Below are 15,586 nucleotides of genomic sequence, written 5' to 3' on the forward strand. Positions count from 1 at the left end.
TCAACACAATTCTATAAATACATAACTTTTACCATTAAATTCTAAAATCAACGGGTCAGAGAATTATCGAGACGCTTGATTGCTCGTTCGACTCGCCTCCAGCTGCCGGAGTTCGATCGACGATCCCTGCTTTCGATCTTTCGATCCGACCCCCGATCATCTGAAAAGATTGACGGACGATCTCAGCCGTCGGTTTTCAAATGGAGTTCGATCGCCATGAAACCGGTGCTATTGGAAAGCTTGAGTTGATGAGAGTTGTATATGCCCTCCGATCATCCATCCCTCGCCGGAAAAGCCAAAAAACACGGTTGTCAACCCCTCACCAGAACTCCCTCCTCCCTCCTCCGGCCACCAAAGCCGACGCCGCCACCGCTAAAAAGAAGCCCAGGCCGAGGGGAGTCGATCGCCATTCGACTCGGCCGACAAAGCCGCCGGAAACAACCGGAATAGCGTCTGGAAGCCACTGTAGCTTTCTTCGCTCTCACCGTTGCCGCTGCTTTTTCTAGAAGCCGCTCGACGCCAAGAACACTGCGCCGCCTCCAAGACACCCCGATGGTCGACGCCGGACGCCGCCCCCCTTCTCTTCCTCCTTCTCTCTCCCCCAATTTCTCCTTCTTCCTCTTCTTCTTTCTTTTCTTTCTTTTTCCTTCCATATCGACTTTTGGTCCCTAAACTTTTCTTCTTTACGAATTAGTCCCTCAACGTTTTAATTACTAATAATTGCGTTTTGTACATTTTTCAATTAACTCTTAGACTTTTCTTTAACTTTTCAATTAAGTCCCTAACTATTTAATTTGAGCCAATTAAATTTATTGAAAATATACAATTACATATTTACCCTTACTTTTAAATATAAAATTACTTAAAAGCCCTTGCCGACATATTTAATTATAAAAATACCAAACAATACAAATTTTCATTAAAACCCCATATTAACAAAATTATACTTTTAATCCTTATTCCAAAATAAATTTCCAATTTAGTCCTAACACAGAATTAATTTAATTAACCAATTTGCTAAATATTTTTCAATTAAAATTTAACACCATTAGCTAATTAAAATGCCATTTTCTCCAATAATTCTTTTATAAAATATCCTTTACAAATTCCTTCATAATTCTCAAATATAGAATTTAATTTATATATATTCATTTGGAGAAAAATTTGAATAACAAAAAATATAATTTATTTATCAAAGAATTTACTTAATTAATTTCTTAAAAATCAAACTAATTGGATATATAAAATAACTACTTTATTTGTCTAGCATTAAAATTTTCATTTAAATCATTCCAATTTAAACCAAATACAAATAAAGTAAAATTAATTTTAAATAAAAATTTATTTATTAACTGTTATTAATATTATCATTATTAAAAGAAAACTCCGGGTATTACAATAGTCAAAACTCTCTTCTTGGGCCTTGATAAATTCGACTAGGCCCGCGCTATTGGTAGCCCATGTGTCTTATTTTCAAGCTTTTTACAACCGCAGTCCATTTATGCGTTTTTGGCTCAAATTCTTCTTTTTTGTGATTATCTTCTGAATTTAGACAAGAAAAGTAAAGTGAGGTAAAAATACATATTTTCACTATATTATATATAGAAATATATCATTAAAACTCTAAAATACCCTTAAATTTCTATATATAATTTGGACCAATCAATGTATATATTTGTTTTGTTATGTTACACATAATTATGGTTGCTAACGTATCGAGTTGAGCTTTTCAATGTTCAGACTCGACTTGCATTAAAATAATCGAGTTCAGTCGAGTTTAATAATTTTTTCTTAATCTTAGAGCTCGAGCGTGAGCTCGTGATTAGCTTGACATCTTATATATACAAGTTAAATTCAAGCTTGATTCGTAAATTAGCTCGGTTTTTTATATAGACAAGCTAAACTCGAGCGCATTTTGTATACAAGCTTTTATTTAAATTTGAATTGAAGTTTGAAATAAAACTTGTTCATCAAATATGCAATTGTAAATTTTATAATTTAAGATTAAATATGCATCAAACAAAATATGTATTTCAATTCTAAAATCTAAAGAATTAGGCTAATTTTTATTATATAAAAAATAAATTTAACTCGTGAGTTTATAAATAAATTAGCTTGCGAGATCATTAACAAGCCAAGCACTAATAAACTGGAACTCAACTCGTTTATTAAATGAGTTCAAAAATAAAGCTCGAACTCGGCTTGTTTATATTGACGAATGAATTCAAACGAGCTTTTATTAGCCAAAATTCAAATAGCTCGCCAATAGCTCGGCTCATCCACAACCTTACATATAATTAGATTTAAATAATTGAATAAATATTAAAATATAAAATAATGATAGATAGATTATTTATTTATTCATTTCGTTGCGATATCCCGATGCTTGGAGTTTAAATAATTAAATAGATATTAATTATATAAATATTAAAATATAAAATAAATTATACATGGATTATTGTTCTATTCATTCCATTGCGATATTGGATTCTCGATATTTATAAAAATGATCTATAATTAAATATATGGTCAATAATATCGGTGCTCGGTGTTTGTAAGACTTATCTATGATTTAATAGATAGCCAACAGTCTAATAAGGCATTGAGGAATAAAATAATAATTTCGTGGGCTGTGTCCAGACCGGTAGATAATGCACAAATAATTTATATTCTTCATTGATTGTTCAGTGTTTTTCTTTTGAAGAGGATTGGCTAAGTACTATATTTTATTTTTGAAGGAAATATTATTAGAAAAAGAATAGTAAGAGGATAGGATATGGTCGGCTGTGTTAATTTTAACAGATATTTTTCTAACGTTTCAAAAGCATCAAAAATTATTATTATTATAATTTTTGTGTAGGATAATATGTTATTTTCATAAAATAATAATGGAGGGATTAACATGGCCTGTCTCATTTTTTTTCAGAAATTATCCAACCGACCATTGGATTTTTATTATGCTGTATGCATCTTTTTATTCAGCCAAAATAAATAAATAAATAAATTTAATGCAGAAACGGATAGAAGGATAAATTTATTAAAAGATTTTTTGAAAATTAAAATTTTCAGAAACGCCGTCTGTGGGAATCGAACCCACGACCACATGGTTAAAAGCCATGCGCTCTACCAGCTGAGCTAAGACGGCTACTTGCTACTTCATCAATAATATAATATGTTTTTAGTGGATGTATGACATCCCGACTTTTGCAACAATAATATACAGGTACCTTACGGGTTTAATTTAATAGCGATTTTTATCTTTTTTATCATTTATTAATATTAAAATGACATGATCTAAGACCTAATCTATATTTAGCTAGAACACAAAAAAGAAGAAAAAAAGAGAAACAAAAATGGAATAGAAATATAAACCATGTGTTAGAATGGATAATTTATGATAGTTACAACTGGACACTGACAGTAAGAGAAAAGATAGGAATGGCGCATCTTTAATGAATAACAGATTTGTGGTAGATGGATGGCTTGTGTGTAATTAATGGAGAGGAAATGGTGCTTATTTACAGTTTTACCCTTTCAAGCCAACTGTGTTTTTGCATATAAAATATGAATTTTGGGTAATTGTATACTCGTAAGCATGAAATGGCAAAAAGTCACTTGTTTTTTATATGTTGGCAATACGAAGGCACAATCGTATTGGTGGAAAGACTTGTGGAATTATTAGAGGTGGCATCGTTTATGGTATAGTTATAGAGTAAACAGTGGTCATTCAGGGCAAAACAGTACCATCATCCAAAAATGTTACAGAGTTGTCTTAATGAAAAACACGAAGAAAGACAATTACATCGTTTTTCAGGCTAGGGAAAGATGGAAGAGAAAATCAATTTGATGCAATTTACTGTTCATACTATTTTCTCCTTAGAGCCATTGAAAGTTTTAGTTTCATCCTATTACCTTGAAATTGTTAATGGCTTTTAAAATTGTAAAATGGAGAACACTTAGCTAGTTTAAGAGTATGTCCTATTTATATATTAAATTAACATATATTTATTTTAATAAAATAAAATTTAAAAATAGGCATATCATAAATAATTTATATTATGGTTTTGAGCGATTAGGCATCCAATTAGTAAGATGGAAGTAGAGAAATGTTAAAAATCGTTGCTTCCGGACCAAATGTCTAGCTTCTATAACAGAAAGTAATAGGCATTTCTGGTAATTACGATTAAATAAATTATATTGAAAAGAAACGTAACTTTAACAGGCAAGTAACAAATTCAATCAAATAATGAAGATAAGTAAATAAATATACAATCCACAGAGATAACCAAGGTTATGACATGATCATGAATTTTTACGAGGCAATGCGTCTTCATGTCAGGAACTGAACTGTTTAGCTACGAAGTAGGACAGACTCTGCTCAGGCATCAACAATGCTAATAGCCCACAAGAAACATGTCCAAGGAATTAGTATATAAACAAGACAACAAAAGCAAAAGCATAAATTGCTGAAATAAATATTTGAAGCATTTTTTTTTTTGGTTTTGTTTTGTATTTTCCAATGCCTAAAACAGTCTGCTATTATCTGATTATATAAACAGATGCTCCCTGAAACATGCCCAGACAAGTTCTGCACAAGAGAACCAGGGTCCAAAATATCAAAAGGAAAATTCAGGCCTTGTGCAGAATCAGACCATAATTTGTGCAAAAGGGTATGTACAGCTTCAAATAACCTTCAGCATCCTAAATAACTAGACTAATGTTAAGGTTAATTACACTACCAACCACCTTTGCTACTGCCACCATCTCCCTTGTTTCCCCAATTGCTCGCTGATGCTTTACCCCATGGATCAGTTGGTTCCCCACCAGCATTAGTTCCTTCTTTTGCCTCCTTCGATTGACTCCATCCAGAAGATTGACCTCCGCTAGAGGAATTCCAAATCTTAACCTGATCTCCACTTGTGTCTGTATTTCCTGAACCAGCTCCTTTACTCCATCCCCCTTGGCTACCCCAGCCACCACCCTGACCCTGAGCATTAGAATCCTGTTCTTTCTTCCAGCCGTCACCTACATCATTAGAAACTCTCCCTTCCTGACTTGATTGATTCCAGCTAGTCCTCCGACCACCACCAGAAGAATCTGAGTTCCAGTTGTTACCTGCCTTCCCAGCAGCTTCACTATTTGAATCACCTCCCTTGTTCCAACCACCAGCTTCACTGCCTCCAGTCTTTGCTGATTGATTCCAGCCAGAACCCAGACTACTCCAACCACCAGGTTGATTTCCCGTTGCACCACTTCCAGAATTCCAACTCTCAAATTGGCCCTTATCATCTCCTCCTTGTTTCCAACTGCCTCCACCACTAGTTTTCCATCCTCCACTGTTGTTTGCCCCATTCTTCCAGTCAAAGGCCTTATCTTCACCAGAATCATTGTTATTCCAATCACTGCTATTATCCCTCCTCCCTCTGCCGCCAAATCCTCCTCTGTCCGATCTACCTCTACCTCCAAAACTTCCCCTGTCAGAACCACCTCTACCTCCAAAACCTCCTCTGTCTGACCGACCTCTACCCCCGAATCCCCCTCTGTCAGATCTTCCTCTACCACCATAGCCTCCTCTCTCTGACCCATTTCTACCTCCAAAACCTCCTCTCTCTCCTCTCCCTCTAAAGCCTCCTCTGTCAGAACCACCTCTACCTCTGAAACCACCCCTCCAACTCCCACCACCTGCTCTATCACCAGAAACCTCACTTTGATCTTCACCACTGGCAGTAAAAGAATCCTGGTTCCAACTGTTTTTCTTGCCCCAACCAGAAGAGCCTTGTCCATCACCAGAAGAAGAGTTCCAGTTACTTTTCTTACCCCAACCAGAACTTTGGTTTGCATCACCAGATTCTAAGTTTAAACTGCTCTTATTGCCCCAACCTGAATCCTGATTCCCATCCCCATTGTTGGATCCAGAGTTCCAATTGCTTTTCTTACCCCAAGAAGAGCCTGCATTTCCACCTGAATCACCAGATGCAGAGTTCCAGTTTCCCTTTTTGCCCCATTCAGAATCATGACTTTTACCTGCATCAACCAAGCCGAAGACATCCTTTTAGGGTTAGTCCATCTAAACAGCTAAATAAAATCAGAAGATATAAAATTTTACGCATCCATTTTCTAGGTGTACTACATGCTAAAGTAGATATATTGTTTTATCATATATTCGTAATGTTTTATCATATATTTGTACAATTTTTTGGTTTTATACAAGAAGTTAATACTGTATTATATTTATACTAAAAAATTGATCACTTGTGCTAACTAAAACCTAGTCCCTATTTGCATGCTAGGTATACCTGCATCAATTGATTCACTTTTCCAGCTTGCACTGTGACCCCATCCCTTTGCTGACCCTCCATCAAAAGCTTTCCCACGTCCCCAACCATCTCCTTGATCTTTATGCTCGCTCTCCTTTGCAATTTCATCAGATTTCTGTTTCCAGTTAGACTTCTGCCCAGAAGATTCAGGATTACTGCCCCAACCAGAAGGCAGGGTATCATCCCCATCACCAGCTCCATTATCCCAGCTGGACGAATTGGAAGTTTTAGAAGCAAGCCAGTCCGACTGCTTTGCAACTTCACAAGGGAGGTTTGCGGAGTTCCATTTGTCCCCACTTTCACCAATCTTGGCATCAGCTCCATGGCTTTTGTTCCATCCAGGTCCATTGTCCCCCCAAGAAGTATTTGGTTTCTTACCCCAACCACCAGCTTGATCATTGCTCCAAGCAGGTGGACTCTTTGATGTTCCATCACCAGTCCAATTATTTCCTTCTCCTCTGTTCCAGTCTGAAGACTGACCAGCACCAAACGATCTTCCTCTGCCATATTGGTCTCTACCTCCCCGACCACCTCCTCTTCCCCTCCTCCCGTCTGACCCACGACCTCCATCAAATGACTTGTTCCAACCACCAGAGTCTTGACATCTATCCACTTTATTAAAAGACCCTCCATCTTGTTTACTCCAAGAGGAACCCCCCTCTTGTTTACCCCATGAAGAAGCTCCCCCTTGTTTACCCCAAGAGGAACCTCCCTCTTGTTTTTCCAAAGAGGACTCCCCTTTCTTATTCCAAGAAGAGCCCCCATCAGCATCAAAGGTCTCTGGTTTTCCTTGTTTACCCCAAGATGATCCCCCATCAGCCCCAGAGCTCTTTGGTTTATTCCAATTATCAGTCTGACTTTGACTGCCGGATCCACCTGTAGTCCAACCAGCTGCATCTTCACTCTGATTTTTCTGGTTACTCCAATTTGCAGTTTGATTCGCACCATCAACTTTGCCGTTCATCCAGTCACTTGCTTCATCAGTGCTTTTTGATTCCTGGGCCCAGCTACCACCTTCATTGCCCCAACTCTTCGTTGGCTTTTCGGCTGTAGCAGTTGAACTTTTCCAGTCTACTTTACCTCCAACTGAACTGTCTTTAGCTTTACCCCAAGAATCTCCTTGAACAGTGTTTTTATTTTGGGCTTCTGCAGTGCTTCTCCAAGTATCCCATTTGTTCTGAGATTTCTGTTGATTCCACCCAGTACTCTTGCTCAAGTTGTCTTCACCTGCAGTAAAGCTTTTACTCTTCTCCCAGGATCTTGATTCTACAGTATCTTTACTGGTCCAAGAGTCTTGCTGATTTTTTGCAGTAGCCACATCCCCCCAACTGCTGGTTGGATTTTCAGCAACATTTTTTTCTTTGTTCCAAGCTGCTGCAGCATCCAGTGTAGAATTTCCAGGATCAAGTTTTGCTTGACCCCATCCGTCTCCAGAATCTTTTGAAGAATCTGCAGCTTTACCCCAGCCTCCAGAGGTACCTCCGCTAGACTCTATATTAGTGGATGTTTTGTTCCAGCCATCCTCACTCTTTCCCCAACCATGAGCTTGATCATTATTATCTACCACTTTGTCAGCAGCTGCAGCTGCAGCTGCCCCCCAAGATGAATTCTGGTTTGAAGTCACCTTCCTCTCCCAAGCATCTACAACATCCAGAAATTACTATAGATGAATACACATAATGATCACAACTGGGTGATATTACATACCTTCCTTCACATCATTACCTGCAGAACCTGATGAATCGGGTTCAGGTTGAAGCTGCAACAATCACAAAGCACAGAAGTTGCTATGATGATGGGTGTAGCTATAATGTCACAAAGATGTTTAAAAAAAAGTGCAGGGGCAAACCTTTAAGCCTGAAGAGGGGAAGCTGGACCAAGAGTTACTGCAAGAAGTTTTCACCATTATGAGATTACAAATGGAATTGCATATCATGAGCAAAAAGGAAAAATGCAAAAAAAGCTATGGACAAGCAGTGCATACATGAAATGTAATATTAAACAGCTATAATTCACATGATAACACCAATACAGTGAAAAAAACAGAAAATGGTAACAATCATCCCATAACACAGGTTCAGTTCCAATGCATATTATAGAACTAAATACAGCAATACAACAATAGTTGCATAGGGTTCAATCCAATTGAGAAGAACAACTGCAGAATAAAGTACAGACTCATACTGCACAACCAAATTAGTCCATCCAATCCTTGACCATAATTACTGCAGCATAGCATTATTTCACCAAATGCCATATGAAGATCCAACCAGTACTATAAATCACAAACTTAAGCTCCCATGCAGCATGACAGGTAAGAAAAGCTTTCAGACAATCACTTAAACCATCAAGAATTGCAAATATGATAAAAGAAAGACAAATTCGGAATATTCAACAGTTTTTTTTTTTATTTGGCACCATGAAATCAAAATTACAACCAGACTACTTTGCAAACATTACAAGAAAATGCAAGCCCCATATTTAAAAGAGATTTTACCTTTCTGCGGTAATTCCTCCAGCATTCCACCTATCACCATCAGCTGATGTTCCTGCTCCATCTGTCCAACCTTCAGAATGAAATAGATTTGGAGAAAAATAGAAACATGGAAAGACATCTCAGATTTCATAAGACAATGACAATTTAGAAATACAAAGGTAGTAAGATTTCATATTGTGAGAATAACAGAACCTCCACCTTTAGAGCCACCTTCAGTTCCAAGTAGATCAAATGGTTTGAAAGAACTGGATCCTGGATCCTCACTTTTAGATGAACAAAGAAATCTCAAGTCAGCCTATAGCAAAAAGCTAGGCTAATCATGCATGTTAAATATACAGAACAAAGTGATTGCAGTTCAAAAAAGAAGTACCTCAAAGGTGTAGCAGAGCTTTTCCCACGAATCTCAGAGAGATGCTCGCATTTAACTGTAGTAACACCAACAGACAAAAATGTTTCAAGCTTGATAACAATGACATTCAACATACCGAGAGTAAACATTGCTAAACAAACCTGTAAAAATTTTGTGCTTAGAATCAACCTTCACAGTAACATCAGAATAACGTATAGCCAAGACGCGGCAAAGGTACCCCTTCAAAGGTCCTACTCGAATTCTCAGGGTCTGACCAATGGAGAACATCCCGTCCTTCTCCCCTCGGTTGACTATGATTGAAATACCAAAATCAGTAGGAAGAAATCAACAATGCAATTCAAGCTCAAAGCAATATTACAACATCGAACACATACAGTCCCAGTTATTGTCCTTTGTTTGCCATGGTCTTTTAGGTGATAGAGGAGATTTGGGAGATGATGGAATATCTTCAAAACTGAAGGAGCTTGATTCACCACCCTAAAATAAGGAGCAAGAAATAATCATTCAGGACAATACAAGCCATTATCGGAAAAGAGCAAGAGCAAACATGGATTGTTTAAACATTATGACCTTTTCATTGCACACATCAAAAGAAAGCTTGATTTTCTCACACAGTTGAGCTTTGGAACAGAAATAACCACCATTTTCTGTCTCATTCTGATCATGCATAAAAATAATTCCTCTATAGATTTGCTTAACAGTTCCTTGCCTATCCTGCAAAGCATATAAAACTTATGAGACAAACCCATGCATTGCACAACATATTCATTACAATATCACATTATAAGAGAGAGGAACAAAAGCACATCATGCCAAACCTTTAATGGACCTTCCACCACCTTGACCATATCATTAACTGATATAATTTTTGTGCGATGGTCTAAAGCAGTAAATCTCATATCAGAGGGCCCCTTTTTTATATCATTCCGTGCAACAGTCACCACAACTGGTGCCTCTGGTCCCTCTTTTAGAATCTAAATCATTAAATAAGAAGAAGATGACACAAATTGTTATCAATAAGTATAGAAGAGCACCATTCCATGCCTACAAATAGGTTTCTTACCTTGTAATAGTCATCCTTTTCCATGCCTATGATAACACCAAAATCTTTGCGGCTGCAATGGAGAATAACATTAATGCAAGAGAGACTATAAAAAAAGACCACATATAGTGAACCACCAACTCATGGAGAACTCACCTAAAACACACAAGATCATATAATTCAAAGCTATGTTGTATGCCAGACCCTGATGAGCTCTCCCCTTTCTCACCGCCTTTATCAATTCCAATTATCCGTTTTTTCTTTGGTGAACCATAAAGCTGCTTAAGCCACTCTGTGTTGTCAGACTCTGTATTCTCAGAAGGCTGGAACTTCAACAACTCCTCTTCTGATGGCACAACACCCCAGCAGCTCAATGAATCTACAGAAACTCTTTTATACAAATATCCATCTTTGAGCATCAGACCATCAAGAACCTCAACAAACAGTCCAGTATCACGGTCACGTCTATGTTGAACAAGGGGTCGGAACTCCCTACACACAACATGCACAGGGTATATCAGATGTGGCATAGAAAGATCAGAAGAATTAACAAGTCATACAAATGTGCACATTACTCGAGTTCACTTGAGCTGATCAATCTTGGAGCAGGTGTGGCAGCATTTTTCATAGAAACTCCCCCACCCTGTAAAAACCAAAAAAGAAAAAAAAGATGATACAAGGAGTACAAATTTTGTGTATTAATACTCATTCCACATGTCTTCTACACAAAAACTTACAACTAAAACTTAACTGTCAATAGTTGTATTCCTCTGCTAGAAAACTATAAAGACATAACAATGCTACAGAACGCAATAATGAAGATTTGAAAAGAAAGAGAACAAACTAACTTGTGATGGATCTATGATTATCTTCTGATTAAGCCTAAAAAGCTGCCGAAGCCAACTATTACTCAATAAAGCAAGGAAAAACCTCAATGCCAAGATAGAGTTTAGTAACTTAATAACAAGACATCACTGACATCCTTTTCCAACAAGATATACAACTCAACTATGGGGTGTTTCATGTTTGTTTTTTCTGTTGGAGCTAACTTGTTATATTTGGTAAATATGTAAAAGTGAAGTTGTTAACAATTGGAATATTGATTCTGAAGTCTCCATCTCGTAACTTTTTCCAGTCAACTAATAGATGTCCTTAACTTAATTTTCAATATTTAGTTCCATAAGCTCTAAGCAGATCTAGCATAACATTTTCACAAATGTTAGCAAATCTGTATTTTATATCCTCTAAACCACTTGTCCATGAAGGAAGACAAAGGTGGTATGCAATTGTTAATAGATAGAATGGTAAATATTGAAAGAACAAGCATCAGCAACAAAAATAAAAGAAATGATCATGCATTCAAGACATCCTAACCATAATTGTCAGAGCCATTATCCATCAAACTGAAGTTAGTTGATAAATCTTCTTCCTTAGCAAAGGGCCCTAGCAAGTCAAGCGATCACCATTCATTCCATAAATTTGATCTTTTTTGCTCATTAGCTTAACAAAAGTCTTGCTACATTTTATTGGTAAAATATGCCAGAAATACTCATTTAGTGGATACACTTTTTATTACACAATCTATAGGTACTTTCACAAAGCAACACCATTCATGCAAACTGGAATCTAAATCCATAATAACAAACCTAGCATAGCAATCCAATGAATAAATAAACTTTGTACAGTCAATGGTAATGGGACATACAAAAAATTCCAATTCCCAATGCAACTATTTTACTTAATGTTCCATCTTTGGTGTTACATAAAATAGAAAGACCCAACAGCATTTTATCCTTTTTACCGAACTTTGTTCAACATTTAGATTCTGATTCGTCTGTGTTGCCTCACAGAATTTCCTCAACCAAAATTAGTGACACATACAACAAAGTACAACCATTATAAGATGAGATAAATACATTACATGTCAAATTAACACATTACCACACTCAAATCAATTATTCATCAGAGCAAATCACAATAAAATACACAATTTAAAATTTGCAAATCTCTCTCCTTTAAGTACAAGAATCTTACAAATTTTTGTGCCAATGCTTGTAGATCAATTCTAGGAATAAGCTTCACTGTTGCTCTTTTCCGTGCATCGTTTACAGTGACAATCTACAAACACAAGATTAATGCAGAGCAAAGTAAACTAGTATTAAGAATCTACTATACCACAACTTGGCCAACCAAGTGGCACGCGATACCTGTGCAAGGTCCCCCTTATATTTTCCACTCTTGACACGGGCCCACATGCCCTCTCTAACTGCATTAGATTTACTTCGAACAGAGAGCACATGGGAAACTTCATTTTTTGGAATTGGTGCCACTCTGGTAGAATATATGCTACAAAGCCCTTTACAAGCCTGAAATTATAAAAGATCAAATGAAAGAAAGCAAATGCATATGCTGATGGAAAAGAAAATATGATACCCTAGCAACACTAATAAACTCAGGACCATTAACTTTCTCCAAAATTCAACAATATAAATTACCTCATTAATATCGCATTGCTTGTCAGCTTCAATAAAAACAAAACCCTTCACATGGTCAACAGAAAATGCTGAAATTATTTGCAGTTTGGTACCTAGAGATTTCAAGTCAACAAACTTCTGCATAAGGCAGAAAGCTGAATGCCTCTCGCGTCCTACCTACAACGAAGACATTGCAGATGAACACAGTTATGAGAGTAGGCGGCGGAGAAGAAGGTTCAAGGAATGTAATCCAAAATCCGATAGCAGCAATTATTGAGAGAAATGATGTATTCTATTGAACATCATACCATGCATTTGACCTTCCAGACAATTGGATCCCTAGAAGAGGTAAGAATCGAATCTCTTTCCACTGTTTTAGCCTCATAAACATCTTCAGCATATCTCACAAAAGTAGAACCATCCCTGTAGCGTTCCTCCATCATCTTATCAAATTCTTCTTCATACATTACCTCCTCCTTGGGAACAAAAGGAATGTTTGGTGTTTTTGCTGGTTCTTTCTTGAGTTTCAGCTCGATGTCAGGTTCTTCACACAATTGCAAGGCCATTGTCAGCAAAAGCAAGTTTTGTTGATAAGACAAACAGTAATGCAACATAGTGTCTAGATTGTCTAATATCAGATAAGAGGTGGCCATCTTATAGAAGGATGATGAATCAAAGGAAGGAAGAATGAAAACAGAAATTGAAAGTTATCCTCAATCAAAGACTAACCTAACCCCAGTTTTAACCAGAAATTTCCCAAAAGAGAATAGGCATGAGCACTAAGCATAATCAGAATTAAGAGATTTTATTTTAGGATTCAGCAAAGTATATTGTAGAAAAAGAATGATTCTGTTTGAGGTAATTACGTATGCTCAGATTATTTTAATTTTTCTCTAACAAACATATACATAAAGAAACTTATTTAACGCTCAACAAAAGCACCTCCCCAAAAGACATTAAAATTTGACTCAGAAAACAACGTGCATTCCTAAAAGCATCACAAACACATTTAACTCTACCAGTCTTTTAAAGCTCTAAACGAACTCCATTTCCGACAAACAGAGAACAATAAAATAAAGCAAACAACCTTAGAGCTCTAACCTAAACGACCTCAAAGCTCTAACCTTGCAAGTTATGAGAAAAAAAAAAAAGATCACCACCATTATTTTTTAGAAACAATAAAAAAGATGGGCACAAAAGAAAACACATTTTACAGTAATCCAATTATTATATAACACGCATTTCCCTCAAAACCCTAAAAATTAAATGAATAAAAAAAATCTCAATAGAAGAACATACATTTAGTAACATCAAAACCATAGAATCAAAGAAGCAAACACGCATGGAAAAAATTCAAAAAAATAAAAACTAAGAACAAAAAGAAAATATTACCTTCCTCCTCGAGATCACTAAAATCGCTCTCCTCCTCATCCTCGTCAAGATCAGCTGAATCTTCGAAGAACCGGAGAACAGCGCGATTGTTCCTCTTCCGACCACCACCGCTGCCGTCTCCATCGCTGTGCTTCCGCTTACTGCCGGTGGCAACCTCCTTTCCTTTGGCTGACATTTTGCGATGACAATGCGAAGAGTGTGCCTGTTTGTGTCTCTGAAAATGGAGCAGTCTGGGCTTTTGGTTTTTAGAGCGGGTGTCTCGCGTGAAGGTGAATAGAGTTTTTGGTGGCATTATGTGTCACTCTGGTCTAAAATAATGCGCCCAGCTTTAACAATTTACCATTTTGACCTTCACCGTGAAATTGTTCAGGTAGTATTTTAATTTCTTTCTTTTTCTTATAAGATCTTACTTTTTTTTCTTTCATTAATTAATTAAAACAAATACCACCTAAAGTGGTATTCTGTGGAATGACTTTTATTGGCTCAAGATTCTGGGTTCAGATTTAAGAGGGATGGTTTTTTGAAAATATTTTTCAAGAGCGCTCAAGACCATACTTGGATTGGATCTCTGTCCCTGGCTCTGGGATTGGTATTGCGATAACGAGCTTGCACTCAGCTCCAGCTAACTACGGCTCTATGAATATTTTACAACTAAAGAGAGTCATATAATCACGCCTGATGTTATTACTGGTTACCTCCTCTCCCCTATTCTTTGACAAACAAAAAAAATTAAATAGAACAAATCTATAAATTTCATATATATATACTTTTATTTCATTTTTCTGGAAATTATTTCATTTTTATAATAACAATAACCATAGTAATATAATATAGTCGCTGTAATAAAACAATTGATTTATTTTTAACTTATTAAAATAATATTTGTGTAAAAGTTTTAAATACAACTGAACTCAAAATGTGCTTGAGTTTGAATATTTTGTTAGACTTCTAAACGTAGCTCGAGCCTAAATTTAAGAAGTTCTAATTCATTTTACATGACTTAAAGAATATAACTCTTTTAAAATTTCATCTGATCCAATCTTTTTTAAAATTTATAATTATATCATAAATACGGATTCAATTTTGTATGAGATGCTTTAGTTACATTATTTGTAGTTTTGCTGCTCGTGGAGAAAGTGGATTACGAATTATCTTTCACCTAAAGACATAGAAAAATATTTTTATTTCAACCGTGGAGGTCCATGTTCAAGAAATCGAGAAAAAAAAAACATATGTATTTTCAAGCCAAAAGTTAGTCCAAGACAATATCCATAGGTATAATAACTTGATTTTATTGATTCCGTTCAATTTTGAATTGTACTTAAAAAAGGTTAATCTTTTTTTTTTTTCAATTTTAGTGAGCTTCTCAAATGGCAGTAATAATATTAGATAAATATATTATTATAAAAGAACTATTCAAACTGAAATCGTACCAAAAATCAAGAAAGAGACTGTCGATTCTTTTATAGGTTGAAATCAAACAAGAACGAAATT

At 36.1% G+C, this 15,586-nt stretch overlaps 1 protein-coding gene and 1 non-coding gene across 2 annotated transcripts; both read right to left on the reverse strand.

Annotated features, from left to right (window-relative positions):
- Nucleotides 1–3,072: 3,072 nt before the first annotated feature.
- TRNAK-UUU lies at nt 3,073–3,145 on the reverse strand. Its single transcript has one exon. It is a non-coding gene; the product is annotated as a tRNA-Lys (tRNA).
- Nucleotides 3,146–4,447: 1,302 nt separating this feature from the next.
- Nucleotides 4,448–14,559, reverse strand: LOC8258908 (protein RNA-directed DNA methylation 3). Its single transcript, XM_015728289.3, has 19 exons — nt 14,093–14,559; nt 13,009–13,244; nt 12,722–12,877; nt 12,434–12,592; nt 12,261–12,344; nt 10,802–10,869; nt 10,383–10,718; nt 10,248–10,299; nt 10,003–10,158; nt 9,755–9,898; nt 9,559–9,661; nt 9,325–9,474; nt 9,185–9,239; nt 9,013–9,077; nt 8,815–8,884; nt 8,167–8,203; nt 8,025–8,076; nt 6,297–7,958; nt 4,448–6,024 (listed from the first exon to the last, which is right to left on the reverse strand). Exons 1-19 carry the CDS (start codon nt 14,382–14,384, stop codon nt 4,736–4,738), a joined length of 5,166 nt encoding a protein of 1,721 aa, XP_015583775.1. The 5' UTR covers nt 14,385–14,559; the 3' UTR covers nt 4,448–4,735.
- Nucleotides 14,560–15,586: the final 1,027 nt, after the last annotated feature.

This window comes from Ricinus communis, chromosome 6 (genome assembly GCF_019578655.1).
Source record: "Ricinus communis isolate WT05 ecotype wild-type chromosome 6, ASM1957865v1, whole genome shotgun sequence".
Classification (NCBI taxonomy): Eukaryota; Viridiplantae; Streptophyta; class Magnoliopsida; order Malpighiales; family Euphorbiaceae; genus Ricinus; species Ricinus communis.